The 18,498-nt window shown below is 44.1% G+C and overlaps 1 protein-coding gene across 2 annotated transcripts in view; it reads right to left on the bottom strand.

The window, feature by feature from the left end:
- Positions 1 to 18,498, bottom strand: part of TRIO (trio Rho guanine nucleotide exchange factor) — a 331,311-nt gene that overhangs the window by 160,849 nt on the left and 151,964 nt on the right. For both annotated transcript variants that reach the window (XM_031443331.2, XM_064479579.1), the window contains exons 9-10: positions 14,925 to 15,155; positions 1,569 to 1,691 (exon numbers count right to left, since the gene is read on the bottom strand). In XM_031443331.2, coding sequence (XP_031299191.2) covers positions 1,569 to 1,691; positions 14,925 to 15,155 — 354 coding nt within the window. The remainder of the gene's footprint in view (positions 1 to 1,568; positions 1,692 to 14,924; positions 15,156 to 18,498) is intronic.

The following is an 18,498-nucleotide window of genomic DNA, read 5'->3' as shown; positions in this document are numbered from 1 at the left end:
TTCCACTGGACCCGTTTTCATGAGTTTTTATTTATCTGGTTTTCTCTATTTCTTTTCCCTTTATACTCAGGGGAAGCGGTGCTTTCTACTCCCGTATTTTTAGGCGTCTTTCAAAAACGCAACCATGTACAGCTGAATTTACAAATCTTAGATAAACACGCCTCCTACCATCCTCCTTGGGACCCCTCTCTGTCCTCCGTGCTCAAGTGCTCTGCTGCTTGGCTCTGTCTTGTTTTTAACTCTCCCCCCAAATCCGTCGCCTTTTGTCTAACGGGTCAATCCTTTGATTTACAAACATATTTACCGAACTCTGTGCCCAGTCCTTTCTTCTTGTAGCTCCTTTTTTATTCATTTAAGTCATTCATTCAACAAATACTGCTGCACACTTACCTGCACCAGGTAGCCTTGTTCTCAGCGCTAGAGACAGAGACAGAACAAAACAAAGTCCTTATTCTCACGGTGCTTACGTTACGGTGGGTGCTTCCATTACCCTGACTAAACTGGACGCTCCAGTTCTTAGGCAAGTATCTGAGTGGTGAACTCTCTCAGTCTCAGTCTATGTATTTCATCCTGACTGTTGAGTGATTGTTCCACTGCGTGTGGAATCCGGGTTCAGAGGTACTTTCCCTCAGGACTGCACTCCACTGTCTTCCACAATCTGTGGTTCCTGGTAAGAAGTCAGCTGTCTTCCTCAAAGTCATTCTCGCAGGTGTGATTTTGTCATTTTTCTCTTCTCGTTGTTAAGACTTTGCCTTTGGTGTTCCTCAGTTTTACCATAATATGTCTCAATTTGCACTCATCCTACAACTTCTTTTTAAAAGAACTTTTACCCTACCTCCTATAGCTTCCATATATATATCTCTCTCATGTTATGGTCATTGCTCCCTCCTTCACTCATCTTTCTTTCAAAACACAAAAACACAAAACAAAATGAAAGGCACATTTACCAAACAGCAGTGAGTTGTGGAAAGCCCTGGTCTGGGTACCTTACATGATGCAACCACACACACATACTTTGCTTCTCTCAAGCAGCCCTCACTGTGCCTATTTTTCAGATGAAAAAGTTAAACCTCAGGAAGGTTAAGAAATTTTTCCAAAGTCACACAGCTGGTTAGCATTACAGACAATATTGGAACTCCACAAACTCCAGGCTCTGAATATACCACCACCCCTACCTCCTGTTTCGAAGCACATCTTTTAAAAAAGAAATAACAAAGGGACAAGTCATGCTAGTCCATCGTTATAGAAATGCAAGAAGGACTGTTAATTTCTGACCATGAATTGGAATTTCACAAGCTAGTCAATAGACACTGGTACAATAAATATGGCAAAAACATCTAAGACATTTTTCAGGTTCAAGAACATCACATTTCACAAAAAGGTCAATGGACTAAACCATCTTTCTGCCCAGACACTGACAACTGCACTCTGAAATTCAGGCATCATTTCTGAATCACCTTCGAACACTGCTGGCTACGGCTAACTCATCTCAGATGGTGTTAAAACTGTAATTCAAAACTAACCACGTAAGTGTTTATGGGAAAAGACAGTACAAGCCATCGTTTTACCTGTGCTACTTCCTCGAAATCTTCATGACGTTTCTGCAAAGCTCGGGCCCGATGAAGAGACTTCCCCACACCTGTATGTTTGCTCAGAAATGCTTCTCCGTGGTTCTCAATCCAGTCCAGTACCTACAAGGAAACACAGACACAGATGCCATAAAAACAACGGCCGCCTTGTTCAGTGTTTAGGACTAACCGTGGAAGATGCATTCTGTTACCAAAGCTCTGTAAGAAACAAGAAGCAAAGGAGAAAACAAAATTGTGAGCAATGGGACACTAGTTTAACAGGTTAAGAATTAGATCTGCCAGCTTTCCCACCATGATTTTAATCAGCTCTTACTTCAACAGCGCAAATCTGTGTGCATATAAATGTTACATGCAATGATGATTAAATTAAATCTCACTTCATCTAATGCATGACTAAGCCACCAACACGGCCTGGCTTTTGTATAAGACAGTAGTTAGCAAGCCACAGAGGACCAATTTAACTTAACATTTTTATATGGTTCAAAGCTTCACAACTCAGGCAGTTCAAGTTTAACTACAGAGTTAATGTTTTTCTGTCTCTTCTTTATAAGATTCAAAACATATAAGTAAAACCCAAGAAAACAAAACACTTAAATGCCTCTGTCTATGTCTTTAAGGATAATTTATTCTACAAACCAAGCTGTTGTGAAAGCTAAACATTCCATGAATTTAATTACTTACAAGTTCTTGTTAGTTGAAATCTACTAAAGAAAAAGAGTAAAAGTAAAGTAGGGTGACCTGATGTTTTTAAGTTCATAGTGGGACTAAGCAGTTCATTGGCTATTTTACTTGAGAAATCGCAAAGCACTGACAACATCAAACAAAATATTTACACTACATCAAACATACATTTTGTCTCTTTCTGCTGGAGAGTACGTAACAGCAAAAAACTAAGCCAGTGACATCTGTAGATAAAACTTACACTAAAAGAAATTATTTAAGTATCTGAAGATGTATGTTAAGTATCTGAAGACATTCGTTAATGTGCTGCGAAGTACTGAAGGCTGCCTCGCACTCTGTAATTAGTAACCATGGTAACTAAGCCTACCGAGCAAACCGATCCTGGACTAAAGAACCCACTGAGGCCTTACAGCTAGGACCGTGGTCTAGAGGGCAGCCTGGAAGTGGACCAGTCACAGCGCTCCACTAACAGCAAAATCACAGAGGCCTCAGGGTGGGGGGTGTAACTTACAGCATGGTGAACACAGTAGTAACTTTGTATGGGGACAGATGGATACTAAATTTGTCATGGTGATCATTTCATAACATATGCAAATGTCAAATCACTATTTAGTACATCTGACAGTAACATAATATTGCCTGTCAACTATTTCAGTTAAAAAAAAAATAAACAAAAGGGGCCTTAATGTGAGGTTCATTGCTACAAAAAGGATCCTGTGCCCTTTGTTACCCGCACTGCAGAGAGATCAGCTGTGCTGACAGATATCCAGGGAAAAAAGAGGCAGCTGGTAGGGCCAGAGCCTGCTGTCCACCTCAATTTGTCCCCCTCTGCTCCAGAGGGTCCTTTTTCCACAGGGTTTAGCAAAGTTAGCAGCATATTTAAATAAAGTGGCTCGTGAACCTGACTAAATCTCTGGGAATCCTCTGTAAACACCCCTGTAGCATGAGCAGAGGTGTGTGTGAGTGTGTGCACATGTGTGCACATGTGGGAGGGTCGGGCAGGTATAGAAGTCTGGCCCTGGGCGGGTGTTCAGGCTAAAGGTATACGTTTACCTTATTCCTACAGTTCATCTCTGAATCGCTCTGTCACCACCACCACTCTGCTAGTCACCTGGGGTCACACTGCCATTCTGCTAGTCAGCCGGGGTCACAGAGTAATTCCTACTAGATCCATGTGTATTGTCAGTCACCTCAGCCTCCCAGTCCTCCCAAAAACTCCCTCGTTAACCCTTCATTTCTAGCCCCCTGCACCACAGACATCCAGCATCCTTTCTGAGCTGCAGCTTCCTACCTGCTCAGTGGTGACAATAATGGTGGAGGGCTGTGAGTTTTCAATGAAATCTACATTAAGCACCTTACTGTCCCCACATGGTGAGTACAGCATGTGAGCCAACCCCACCCATAAATCATAACCCCTCACCCATAAACCACAGCCCCCACCCATGACCCCTCATCCATAAACCATAACCATAACCCATGGGGACTTCCATCTAACATTAAGTGCTTTGACAGCACAGGTTATGGATATTCCATTGCTTTTTAACCAGTGCATTTAGTACATTATTTTTCTTTCTTGAGATTAAAAAGAGAGAAAGAGAGATCTTCCATACTACCATTAGTAAATAATCACGTTCACCACCTGACGTCTAGGCTGACATCCAACTGCTGAGCTGTTTGTGGGTCAGTCTCTTAGTGCCTATTATAAAACACAGGTCCCGTTTCACTTCTAGAGAAATGCCCAATGACAGCTTTAAGATGTCTCAACTTCGAAGAATGGATACAGTTAACCGAATGTGCCTCCAGGCAGGAGGCCAGTACCAGGCGGAAGACAAGGACCAACTACATTAAGCCTGAAAAGAGCTGAGAGGTGTCTAAGTTACATGTATGCTATCAGATCTGCGTGAAGGGGCTGGGAGACCTCCTTTTAACTACAACTATAGCATATTCTATATATTCCTCAACAATACCTTAAAAAGAAAAAAAACAAGGTTTGGTAAACAGCAAACCTGATGACTACTGATAGTGATTACTGATACTTGCCCTCACGTCTCCTTCAAGTCTCAATACAGCCTTGAAGTAAGGGCACAACTTCAAAAAGTAAAAAGTAAACACTATTTGGTAGAAAGTGCTAGAGGAAGCAAAATACAGTCTTTCTGAAAAAATAAAACTTTGTTTTTTAAGCCTAAGAAAAGTGCTTCAGGAAGCAGAAGAAATAAAAGCTATTATGAACCAACCACTGAGGGTTACAAAAGGGTTACGATTTTTGTTTTATTAGTGGTTCCTTTAGACAGAATTGTAAATACCAGGTGAAATCTCAACAAACAAGAAAGTAGTTCAAAGAAGAGTGTACAAATTCCAAGCGCTGTTTAAAAACAGTAGCAGACAATTATGAAATCGAGCTCATATTCAAAACCAAACTTGCCCACGAGGCTTCTGCTTCTCTTAAGTCTGAGAACATTCCCCCGACTGCCAAGGAATCCTGAACGACTACACCTGTCCAAGGAGCATTTGAAAGGCAAGCTTGTGGACTCTTTCCATTTAGAACAGAAAAATATCTGCACATCAGGGGCTCCATCCAGCTAGTCCGGCTGGCCCCCTCCCGACCTCAGCGGTGGTGGCAGCTGTCACCTCCCTGCCTTGTGACCTCCAGCCACAGAACAACCAGCCCAGCCCAGGACCTGCTGCTCTGCTGCTGGCTCGAGGAGAAGGGCAAAAGCCGGTCCTCCCCGCAGGCTACCTGGTTGTCAGGCAGGAGCAGGGCTGGAGGGCCAACGTCACCTCCTCCCTGCTCAGAGGAAGTGAGACAAGCCTGGTCCTCTGTACACCAGCGCCTTCTAATGGGCACCAAGATCGCCCCAAGATCAAGGTCATTCCAAAGCGAGCCACCAACACTTTAAACACAGATAACCATCTCAGCAGCTAAGGCAAAATGTCAGGAAACCTCACAGGTTGTTGAGTTTCACTCCCCATTTGTCACGTAATTGCAAGAGTGAGCATGATGATGGCATGTCTGATCTGCTCATTTCTTCACTGGAAACTGCAGTCTGCCTGAGCCCTGGCCACTGAGGCAGGCTAGGACCTACACCATCAGTCCTCACAGAGAGCTGGGCTGGGGGCCGCATCATGACCCTGGGCCACAGATGAAGACACAGGGCCAAGGACCCTCGGCCACCATGGGGAAGAGCCAGTCTGTGGACCTGGGCCCGGAAGCAAGGTCCATCCTCTGAACCTCCAGTCTACGCGGCCTCTCTTCCTCACCAGGCACGACAGGCATACAGGCAGCACGCGGAGGTCTGGAAGGAAAGAGCTGTTTCTGCTTCAGAACAGTTGAGGCTATTGCGTAAAACACCCTGATGAAGTGACACTATTATGACAGACAGCAAAACGGGGGGTAGGTGAGCCAGCACACACAACCACACCAGGACCAAACACCTCAGGAACTGGCCACTGGCGCCTTCCACCTCCATCACGAGGAAGGGCCTGGCCATCCCGTGCAACCTGTCTCTAAAGTAATTTTCTGTCATCAGCCCCCACTACCTAATTTTCACTATGTTTTGTGGATTAATATTTCTAAGTAATCACTATTTAAGAACTTATGACTAAATACTAAACCCTAGTCAAATGGGAGACTCATTCTCAAGGACCTCCATTTCAGCAACACACAATGTACAGAACAACATAATGACATTTTTCCTTGAAAATACACAGCTGTTTACTTCAAGTATGTACTAGAACACCACCATGCACCACGTCACTGTCTCCAGCATCACTTACTGAGAGATCATTCTGTGCTGTGCTTGGGAGCGCAATACAGGTTCATAACTGCTTTTTCACAAAAAGCTAAAACAGCTCTGAAATTCCAAATATTTTTTCAAGACTTGGTCACAAAAATTAATTGGCAGTAAAGACCTGACCTGAGGCTATTAATAGTCTTTATCGATCCCTTTAGTGTGAGTTCCTGTACATCTGGCTGCAGAAATCTCCATGCACTTGATCGTTGGGGGGGGGTGGGGGCGGCGGCGGCTCTCAGATCCCCCTACAGTATTACATATCACAGTGCATCTGCTCTGTTATCTTTCTCAACTTTGACAAATTCTTAATTCCAAAAAACATTTCTCCCCAAGAAAGTAGAAAAAAGAATGAAAATTTTTATTATCTCTATTGAGCAAGAAATGGAGGCTCAGAAAAGTTAAGTGCCCAAGAAAGAACACCTAGAAAAAAGATTCAAATGCAGAACTTCTCAACTCCAAACACATGCCTTTATCCACCATCACACTGTGTCACAGCACGGACTGTAGTATTGTATGGAGTTCCAGCACTAGGATTTACTGTTTATGAAAACGACACAAGTCCTCTGACATAAACCCACCAAGAGCACATTGAGCTGGTCTCTTTTTCCTGGGAACTCTGAAAGCAGAGAACGTTCAGGGAAAACACACAGCCATCTGTCCATTTTAGCTACTATGTTCAAGAGACAAAGCACAGGGAACAAGTGTTTCCAGTCGTAATAATGAGAGTCCCCTCCCTCTCAGTCATATTTCAAGCACAAGAAATAAAACAACTAGCTTTTCTGATTCTGTACTTAGTTTAAAAAACTACAATTAGATGAAGCAAATGAAAAAGAAGGTAATTCTAAAATATTCTGAATTTGTTCTTTTTTATATAAAATCAGATTTTCCAGATGCAAAATACGAATTTTCCCCCTGCCTTACCCTACCTTCCCTATGAAACCCACATTAACCTAGTTTCACTTAGTTTCTTCCTTGTTCAACTCGGTGGCTGTTATTTAAACCATTGTGGATGCCAATCTAGAAATGGACATACTGTGTTTCTAGTTCTGCTTTTAAATAAGTGCTCCTGAAAAATGCACTGAGACAGAGCTTCTCTGATTATCAAATCAATGAATGGTATTTTGGTGATTATAACAAAGAATGACTGAACAACTAAGGGACATCACTTGAAATTTGCTAAACTTACATGGGAGATCAAAAAGGAGGTCTGCTCTTAGACAATGTGCCTTTTACTAGAGGCTGGGACTCAGCAATGCCTGAGATGGATATCCAGTATTATGCTGTTAAGGACATTTAAACACAAAGTTAAAAATCAGAAATGAAGGAATCCACATACTCACGCTACCTTAGCCTGCCTGAGACTTTTTTTCCTAATGCTCAGAGTGCATTTTACTCCTGAAACCAATCATGCTCTTCCTCATCCAGTGGGGGCCCAGCTATCCCCTCAGCTGCTCATAGACAAGGAGGCAGTGGCAGCGGTGAAGAGATGCCAGGGCCAGAAATCAGCGCCCTCTCCCTTACATTCCCTCATCCACTCCTAAGGTGAATGTCAACAGTGAATGGGAAGAAATAACAAAAATCTCCTTAGTAGCCGCAGTGATGGGCACTGCAGCTTCCACGGAAGCCCCTTCCCCCAGCCTGAGAAGCCCCACTTAAATAGTCTGCCTTAAGGAAGATGTCAGCCTCACTCTTTGATTAGCTCAGAAGTGAAGCATCCTCCTCAGGTCACAGGCAGTGAAGCAGTTAAACCTCTAGGCTTCCTGCAGCTTCTGCCAAGTCACTCAACTTTTTCGAGGCTAGATTTTTTTTTAACCTGGAAAATGAAGGGCTTGGCCTGACATGATCACCAGGGCCTCTAGCTCTAAATTCTGTGATGTGCATGGAATGACATTTACAGTGAAATGAAACCAACACAAAATTCAACATGCATCTGTGGGCTCGTGGGGACTGAGGGAAGAAGGAGGAACTTTCTAGGTCCAGCATTCGCAGCTGCCTGACAACAATGATTATCTCCCCTGACACACACTTCTTTAATCTCTCCAGTGGAGCCCAGAACTCTCCATATCTTCAATCGCTGTATTTCGAAATTAGAATGATGCTTATTCTAAAACTACAATCATTCTTAGTACAGAAATACCTTTTTAAAAATGCTTCTAGTACACTCCAATGTATACTAAGCCTAATGCTCACTTGGGAAAAAGAAACTATTTAAAACAAGAACAAAAAACCTCAGTCAGTTTACACAAACACGTGATATAGAACCAAACGCCCTGCTTTACAAGAGCCACTTCTGCTCAGCCCACATGAGAGCGCGTGAAAGGTCAGGGGCAGGTGCGTCCTTCCTTGGCCAGGAGGGAGTACAGGTGAAATCAGTGAAGAAGGGCTCACGAAGAGGCTGGCGGCTTCTAAACCTGTACCTCATCTATCCATCCATCCGTGTACCTTCTAAAAATATATAAATCTGTTCTCCTGATATTACCCTAGTTTTAATTACCTAAGTACATTAAATTTCTTAAGGAAAACAAAGAAGCTTAGGACGGGAGGGAGGGAAGACAGAAGACAGGCAGGTTATAATTCATATAGTCTCACCTTGGATATGCCCTTCAAATGCCAACCAAACCAGCAATCTACCAACAGGAGTTAATCCTTTTCACAATTTTCTAAACTTAAAAAAATTATTTTTCCCATTCTTGGTTTGTAAATAAATATAAAATAGTCCAAAACTGTCCAAGAAAAACCTTAATATGTCTAAGATGTTATCTGGGAAACGAGTCCAGATGTTATATTTAGCTTACGTCTAGTTATTGCATGACAGAAACACACAAACATACACACACGTGCACATGTGCGGTCTCCCCTGTCCAGCTAGTCACTGGGCGCTGTCTTCTTAGGGGACCCTGGCAATGGGCTGGCAGTCAACAGTAGGGTGTCCCAGACTGCCTGGATTTTGTTCGTGGTTCCACCCGCTCCTGGGCATCCCGGCTCCTCAGTGCGTGTGTCCCTGTGGGCTTGACGACCTCAGCTCCCTGCTCACTTCTGATTGACCCCAGTCCCCTGAGCTCCTGCCCCGCTGGCTCACAGCGCCAGCTCACATACCCACATCCCAGTACCACATCCGCTGTAGGGAAGAGATCCGTCCATTTCCCCAGTCTTTCATCCTCACCATTGAACTGTCAGCTCCTCCCAAGCTGTGGTTACTAAGGTTACTCTGACAGTCTCTGTTCCTGTGACAAAAGGTAAGGAAAGCTGGCCCCTAACCCACCAGGAAGATCAGCGGCCAGCCTCTACCTGCTTTATGATTGGATTACCACATTCTGTTGATTCTTATTTTGTGGTTGGCTTTATTCCTTTGATAACTATGTAAGTTTAAAAGCTAAAGATCTAATCTGTTTTTAGAAACAATAATTAGTACATATATGTGAACTAAAAATAAATGTGCAGGTTCCCAACCCCTAACCACTCGCCCTCCAGTTCTCCCTAATTCCAAATGAGAAGCTCTCAGAAAGGACGGCAATCTTCTAACCGTTCTTACCGAGAGGCACAACCAGGACCGTGAGCATGGGAATGTAAGCAGGAGAGGGTTACACAGCGAGGCCTGTACAGTGACCCTGATGAGTGGGACGAGAAAAGTCCGTCCTTCTGCCTTAAGCTAACGAGCACAGAACAAACGAGGTTCAGGAACCTTCACGTAAGAGCTGGGTTCAGGGTGGACGGGGCTGCTGGGTCAAACACCGCGGGGAGGTGACTCTTACTGGCAGGAGGCCAGAAGCCGAGGCCCCACGGCAGAACTGTGAAACAGCTTCTCTGTAGACCTGAAACCCGTCTCTTTCTGTTCAAGTGGTCAAAATCTTTACTATTTTAAGGATCTCACACACTTGCACAATTCCCATGCACTGAAATTACCATCTCCTTCTGGGCCACCCCTGGCTCCCTAACATCAGTCAAAGCTCCTGGTTCCTGCATGAAGATCTCCTGGTTAGATGACGCGATTCCCACGTGAGGCCAGCCCTCCCCACTCCAGAATTCACGAAGAGACTTTCGCCCCAAATTATCTTTAATTAGCAGAATTAGGGAATTCCTTAACTTTCTTCATTCATTCAGTCCACAGACACCAAGGATCTACTATCCCAGACACTTGGGGAACACCAGAGGTTAACACAGACTGCTGCCCTGCAGACCTTCACTTCTATTCCCTAGACGCCCCCCCCCCCGATGGCACAGAGGTCCATGAGGGGGACTGAGCCCGTCTCCTCGCCTGAAGTGTCACTCTCGTGCTGCACTTGTCACCCCACAACCAGAGCCACCTTTCCACCGCACGCAGCATTCGCCATCCACTCCCACAGCATCAACTCAAATGCACGGCACGTGGTCCTTCAGGGTTTGATCTCAAAGTGGAGAACTGCATTAACCACTCTGCAGGGTGGCTGTGGGCACCAAGAGAAGAGAGACCCCTAACTTGCCCACTAGCGAGCACCCACGAGCACCGAGGGGAGCCCGCTGCCACGCGGATGCCCCTGCCCTCAATCCTCACAGCCACGCAGTCCCTGCAGGCCTGCACCCACGCACAGCACTCGGGTTCACAATGTCCCCTCGATGGTGTCCCAAAGCTTTGGAAACAACTCCCGAGCCTGTGACACGGGGTCACCTTTCCACGCCTGCCCAGCTCGGCCTCCTCGCCTCCTGTTCTGCCCACCCTGGCCACCTGCTGTTCTCAGGCAGGCCCACCCTTTAATGTCTCTGCTGTCCTGGCAACCCCTGCTGCCCAGTCCTCAGCCTCCAGACTTCTGCCCACCTGTCGAAGACCAGCCCAAACCCCGCGCCTCCCCTGGAGGCCTTCCCGCTGCCCCAGCAACTGTCACTTGCACCCGTTACAGAAGCCTTTGTCTTCCTGATACACGGCACCCCTGATGCTTGAGAACACAGACGAAGCTCCCTGGAACCCGACAAGTGCACAAGTCATCACAGCCCAGATGTGTCCCACCCAAATGCACGTGTGAGGTGGGTGGACAGCAGGGACAAGGGTGGCAAGCTTTATCCACTCCTTCACTTGGTCCCACCTTAACAGTCAAATTCACATCCTGGCAAAACGACACCCTGCGACAATCAACAGCATCCATGAATCTCAGCGTGCTGTGGTCTAACGTATTTGACTATTAAACCATCGACTCTCACAAGATTACAATTCCTTGAGAAAAGGAACTTTGAGCTAGTCAACACATTTATCTCTGTACCTCTCAGAATATCACACGTTCAGTTCAGGTGTTTTGTATAAAGAATGAAGTGTGGACAAGAAGAATCTAGAGTGGGCCAGCCTTGCTCGACCATTTTTTCAATCTTAATGGCCCAACACCAACCTGAAGGGAGTTTTTCCAAGAGGTAACTCAGCAGGTGTGATGCTCACACATTCAAAGGGCTGCAGTGGGTGGCGGGGGGCTTCTGTTTAGGAGAAGGTCTCCCTGTCTAAGGGAGAAAGCCTACTTCTGGAAAGCAGATTTCCAGGGCCCACTGACCTCACTGGACGTGTTGGGGTGACTAAGCCCCACCAGCCCAAGAGGTGGGCAGACACGCCAGCGAGTGGGAGGACGAGTCTGACGGCAGCCTGCTGTGGACTTCGTCCAGACTCTCCTCCCACTTGAACGAGTGCAGCAAAAATAAACTATGTAGTTAGAGTCAACAATAAACTATGTAGTTAGAGTCAACTAAAGCACACCCTAAACTGAAAAACTCCGCCTGGCAGGAATACAGCTACTCACTCATTAATTCAACGAAATGCCCACTGAGGCTTGCCCTAACAGTAAACAGCAGGCAACTGGAATATGTATATTATTTGACCATCAAGAAATAGAACAAATGGTATTAATTTTATTTTGAAGCTAAGGATGACAGCAGGTAATGTTGCTCAGCAGCTAGCACGTGTATGTGGGCACGTCTTTACCGCCTGCCTCCCCATCCTGTGATCTGGACCCACGGTCAGCGCTATGACCCTACACCACAGCACGACTCCCACCCGAAACACTGTCCATATAGAAATTGGGAAACTGCCTTTGCTTGTTAAGGGGGGAAGAAAAACCTAATCGCTAAACCAAAATTAGGCATATTTTAAAAATCAAACTCCCCGTGCATCCCCCAGGGCTCCCTTCCTTGGGGCACACGCTGGTCTCACATCTTCTCTTCCACAGACAAGCGCGTACTCTTCTTAGAGGCTGTCTTCACAAAAGTGTCCGTATTTCTTGTGTGGTAAGTTGCTTTTCTTTGCCCTTGGTACTACAGATGCCTTTCCATGACCCAAACAAAAGCCACATGTGGTATCTCTAATTAGCTATGTTTTTGTGGATTTTTGATTGTTTTTGTCTTTACAAGTTTATCTTCTACTAACTACGCTGACAAGGTCTTTCCTTCATTTATCCTCAGCTTACCTTTCCTGCTCGATGCTCAAGATGGCAAAATTTTTCTCTGTGTGAATTAATTTGAGTTTCAGAAACACATGCTCGATTTTGACATCCTACGGGCTCCTCTGAGGTAAAGTGTTTGCTTTGCTTAATCTTATCAACTCTGCTCCTTGCTTCACAAGTCCAGCCGACATAGCAATTTCCTGTTTGCACAACACGTCCAAACCATTCCCGATCATTTAATCGACAAAACGCTTCACTTAAAGAGCAATCACTGCTTCTGTGGAATGTTAATAGGGCCAGAGGGTGCAAAACACTTTCTCCTGCTGACATCCAACCCTGTTCTTGTTCTTGAGGGAAAAACAGCTGCTTAAAGAACTGATCTCGTAATTATCATAATTACCTTTCTACATATAAAAATTAATGTTTGCTGTTTTCAAATTCAAGCACAGTGAGTACCTGGTGCCAAACAAGATGGTTAGACTCATCAGCCTATTCCCCAAGGCTTCCTTTCCTGATATGAGCAGCCCAGTGGCTTAATCTCATGCGACGTGGCGCCCCAAGGAGGTGGGGGGTAGCCCCGGCTGCTACTCCAGACGCAGGTCCAGGAAGTACGCTGGCCCTCAAGCACACAGAGTGAACAGCGGACCCAAGGGATACGGAAATAGGTGGGAAAATCCTTTAATAAGCACATTTAAACTATTAAAATTTACAGTTTGCGACCGTTTTTGGACAACTAAAAAAACCCACTAATATTGGTGCTTCCAACCTCACGATTTCATTTCTCACAGTAACACCCAGGCTTTGACTCCTCCATCTAGACCCCTTCCCTGGCAATTCCTTTCTGTGACTAAAACAACATTCTGAAGAAGAATGCAGGGCATCAAAATGATCGTTCCTGACATGCACCCCAATGTTCACAGCAGCGCTATTGACAACAGCCAGTACATGGAAGTAACCTAAATGTTCATCAACAGATTGCCAATAAAGAAGTTGTGGTCTATGTAAACAATGGAATACTACTCATAAAAAAGAATGAAATGCCATTTGCAGCAACAGGATGGACCTAGAGATTGTCATACTAAGTGAAGCAAGCCAGAAAGAGAAAGAAAAATACCATATAACATCACTTACATGTGGAATCTTAAAAAAAAAAAAAAAGGGGGGGGACACAAATGAACTTCTTTACAAAAGAAAGAGAGACTCAAAGTCACAGAAAATAAACTTACGGTTACCAGGGGGAAAGGGGTGGGAAGGGATAAATTGGGAGTTTGGGATTTGTAAATACTGCTATATATAAAATAGATAAACAAGGCCTTACTGTATAGCACAGGGAACTATATTTAATACCTTGTAATGGCCTATGATGAAAAAGAATATGTATATGTATAACTGAATCACTATGTTGTACCCCACAAATTAACACATTATAAATTTACTGTACTTCAATAAAAGTAAAAAATTAAAAATAAATAATAAACAAAAACTAAAATGATCATTCCTGAGGCACTTTGTACATGAAGCCTTCAGAGAACTCCCAAACCATCAGCAGAATCAAAGCATACTGTATGAAAATCAAAAACTATAGAGCAATTAAAAGGATGTGGAAGTCACCAGATTCACATTACAGGAGGAGTGATGGTCAGTGCAGGTGGAGAATCTACGTGTCATCAGGACAGGTCTCAGCACCCCTTCAGCAGAAACCCCCTCATTTTCAGGTGGTACTTGGGGCGTGTTACGCTGGAGCTCCTGCGTGTCTTCCTCACACCCAGAATCCCTCGTCCCCAGTGGCACCTCACTCAAACCCTTGCTTTCCCCTCCACTGTGAGGCAAAGACAGGACTGTTATCTTATTTACTACCAAAGATATATCGTATCTTATCAGCGCCCACAGCTGCAATCCTTAAAACCCTGGTAGCAGGGCAGGCTTCCTTATCTCATGACAAGGAAATTAACAGTATGAGGACTGGGCTGACCCTTATGTTTGTAACAACAACAAAGATGTCGACTGCTTAGCAATGAATGGTCATTAAAGTCCACTTTTCACTGATGAGACAACTATTCATTAAGTACCACTGGGCACCTCGGACTACACTCTCCACCAAGTGGGAGAGAAGCGTGATTAGCTTATTACTAAGTAATCAGAGAGCAGACAAATCTTAACCTGTAGCAACACGCTGGTAAAAGCGCCACGGGCATTATTCTCATGAATAAATGTAACTGAGGATGAGCTGCTTCAGGAACAAAACTGAGTCTCGGTCTAGGCCCTGCACCATCTCCTGTGTTCCGCACGCACGAGCACGTGGCAGAGCGGCCTGAACACACGTCCTCGACATGCTGCTTTCCCTTGTGGTAAGGAACAAGGTGTGTGTGTGTGTACATGTGTGCATGCGCGCGTGTGTGTCTGTGCGCGTTTTCTTCTCTCCCATCCATTTTCATCATCACAGACTAGGAAAAGGGCTCCGTGAAACTGACCTGCTGAACGTCCTGCTGGAAAACGCACAGCTGCAGCCTCTGGTGGAGCCGGACCTTGCGGTGCTGCCAGATGTTTTCCAGCTGCCGCTGGTGGTGCAGCACCTCGTGGATGACATCAAGGACATGGTGCACGGCCTTGGAGTAGTTGGCAGAGGCCGTGAGGGAATCGGAGCTGCCGGGAGTCAGGGGCCGCTGGAGCTTGTCAAGGAGTGACTTCCCATCCTGACTCACCTGCCCGCAAAACAGAAGAGCGACTGTAAGCGAGCGATTATTCACCATCTGCAGCTTTGCCCAGGCTGTGCTGCAGAGCCTGGCCTCCAACATGTGTGCACACACTTGTGCAGACAACACACGCTCACATACACACACACTTGCACACAAATGTAAACCACAGTTTTAGTTTTACTCAAAGGCGTATTTTAAAAAGAGCAAAATAAAATTTAAAACACATCCATCAACTATCTAATGATATCATGAAACCAAATACAGTAGAGCCGAGTTAAGATTTTAAAAAAACATTCATTAGTATAAAACACTGTAGTAGACACTAGCCTTACAAACATACATAGTATTTTGCTTTAAATGATGCATAAGCTGATATAAAAATCGCATTGCTGGGATATCTGCAAATTAAAATTTAAAAGAAATAATTTTCTTGAGATATGTTAGAGAGAACACAACCATCACAATGGAGAAAATTTAATGCTGAATATTGAAACCTCACTTTAAAAAATCAGTAGTATAGCACTAGGCAAAAAATGTGTACTTTAACTTTCTGACATAGGTGGATAGCAATTTTACTTCACAAAATAAAAAGAAAATTAAAAAGTGCCATTTTATTTGGTTCATTAACTTCAAAAAGTAATTTTAATTAAATGCCATCAGTTTTCAAAGGAGATTGCAGTGCTATATTACAGCCGTTAACTATCCAAGTACAATTAAAGTATTGAGACTAACCAAAAAAAAAAAGAAGAAGAAAAGGTGAGGGTAGAATATGAAAAGAAAAGAATTATGTATTTTTTACAGTTAAGTGATTCTTAAACCTTTTGAATGATTCTGCCAGAGGAGGTAGAAATAATATGATCAGACTGCTGATCATCACCATGATCTCTCTGCTCAAACACTTCAAATCTGAAAGCCTCCTTGGGTTTCTACCGAAAGGAGGAGCAACCAGGAGCCGAGCTAACAGACACAAACAGGGCTCAGAGGCAAGCCACCAGGACAGGGGAAGAGGGGAGTGAGTGAATGGGACAGGCTAAGGGAAGCCTTTAGCAACCAAAAACTGGCGGCAAGCGAGAGGCCTGTAGAGTTTTCTAACCTGTTCCTTTAATCCTCTTACAACTTTAAGTCGTGCTGGCAGGTAACAGGTTTGTTTTCTAATATCTGAGTCTGAGACCTTTGCTGCAAGTGCTGACTACTTCTTATGAAGGCTGGCTCCCAGCCTTCGGAGATTAGAATTGACCAAATACATGGAGATCGCAAGGCTGGTGTGGAAACGAGCCAAGCTGACACAACCACAGAGGGCAGGAGCAAAGGAGCCGACTGAGCCACCGAGTTTGGGTCCGGCACGTGTACACACACACAGTGGAGACACAGGTCTTCTGAAGCAGGGAGCTGCCCCTCGGAGTCACGGAGACTTGCAAGGGCACTTTTGATACAATGATTTGGGGAGGGTAGGCACAATGACTGATCTGGGGAAGAGATTTATTGTGACAGATTCAGCGGCAGGATATTATCTCAAAATGAAGAATTGTCCTGCTTTCTGTAATTATCTGAGCTAGGCTTTATTTAACATATAACCATGATTCTTCTTTCTTTTCCTTTTTTTTTTTGCCCCTCTAACATATACTGATTTTTCCAGGAATGCAATTATCATGTTAATCAAAGGAAGACAGCACTTGGTTTTCTTCTGAACTTTACAGGAGCTGCTTACTATTTCAAAATATCAGCACAATAATACCATTCTCAGTATCTGAGTCATCAATATAACACAATGGTTTTATATAAACTACCAGTATCTGAATATCTAATGTTTTTCTCTTATATTGTGCACATACTCAGCATTTATAGACTAAAACACACATTTTACCATATTATCACCTTTCCTTTGTCTCTAATTTATATGGAAACATATATGTCATTTATGTATATACACATAAATTTTTGTGACAATAGATTACTACCTATACAGTTTATTTCAGCAGGCAGCATGAAGTTTCAGTTAAACAATGGTGGTGAAGCATTTCTTAGGACTGAGAACCAATACTCAAAGTCACACATTTCACACTGTACAGAGCCTAGAAAGAATTCCTTACAAATATTGTCTCCAAGTTTTACCCTTTATACTATGCCTCAGTCAGGAAATATATGCTAGAGCATATGACTTGGTGAACATGTGTCAGAAAGATATACATCAGAGGTGTGGCAGAAACTGACAGCTGCCTCCCCAGAGTCCACTCGCCCCTCCTTGAGACAGCCAAGCCCCTACAGTCAGAAACAGCAACACCCCAGCCATCAAACTACATTTTCCAGCCTCGCTTACAAATAGGCGTGGCCGACATACAAAAGTAAAAAATGTTGAATGGGCTTCCAGGAAAGCTGTTTAGGAGGCTGAATTTGCTCATGTCCCCTTGCCTTTTTTCTTCTCCCTGGTGCCAAGAAGCTGGTAAAGACGGCTGGAACTTCAGCAGCTACTGATGACCTTAAGGCAGCCTTAAGGATGGCAGCCCAGCTGCTACAAGAGGCAAAACAAAAGGACAAAGGATACAGAGATCCTCTTCCTAACAGAGGCCTGGAATGCAAGCCCTGGGACTTCTGCACTGGCAGAAAGCAAACCTCTTATCTTAAGCCATTGTTTTGGATCTTAAACCACAAAACAAAGTGACAAATGGGTTCCCAGCCCTCACCAAGTTTCCAGAGGCATCCAGGTGACACAATTAATATTCTACTACTGAGAATGAGTAAACAATCTGAACAAGAACATTCCAACTAATCTTCTTTGGGTATCTTTGCAACTGTTTGACAGAGCTCAAGAGCAGGTATCATTACTGGGTTTAGAACAACATGCCTACTCATGGTGGAGGGGTGATGGGGAATGACCAAGCATATGAACACACAATCACCTTAATATGAAAGAACACGTTAAGCAGAGCTCTGCCTTCTGGGAACTCATAAGCAGGGATGAAACCATCTCTGTCGGTGCCACAGTTGATACTGTCATTTGGTGGTAGAGACAGTGCCAGAAGTGGATAGAAAAATCCTGAGTAAGAGGACACCTGCTGCACTGAAACTAGACCCCATGGGAACTCCAAATGCGTGTTCATGTGCAGCAATTCTCCAGTAAAGCTTTCAGATATAATTCTACTTTATTTCAGTGTAGCTTTCACAGATTTGCCAATTTAAAAAGGCATTATTTAAGCATACATAGGATACCACATATTTTAACAACTGTAAGTAAAATGTCTTTGTAAGTTCAGTAGTACTATGTGGGGAAAAATATGCTAGAATTTTATGAAAAGAACTGCTCTACTGTACAGAAATAAGGACTTTTAAATGGTAAGAATAACCAGAAAAT

The sequence above is a fragment of the Camelus dromedarius genome, chromosome 3 (assembly GCF_036321535.1).
Source record: "Camelus dromedarius isolate mCamDro1 chromosome 3, mCamDro1.pat, whole genome shotgun sequence".
Lineage (NCBI taxonomy): Eukaryota > Metazoa > Chordata > Mammalia > Artiodactyla > Camelidae > Camelus > Camelus dromedarius.
Note: the sequence above shows the minus strand (reverse complement) of the source record. Positions and strands in the feature narration are given on the sequence as shown.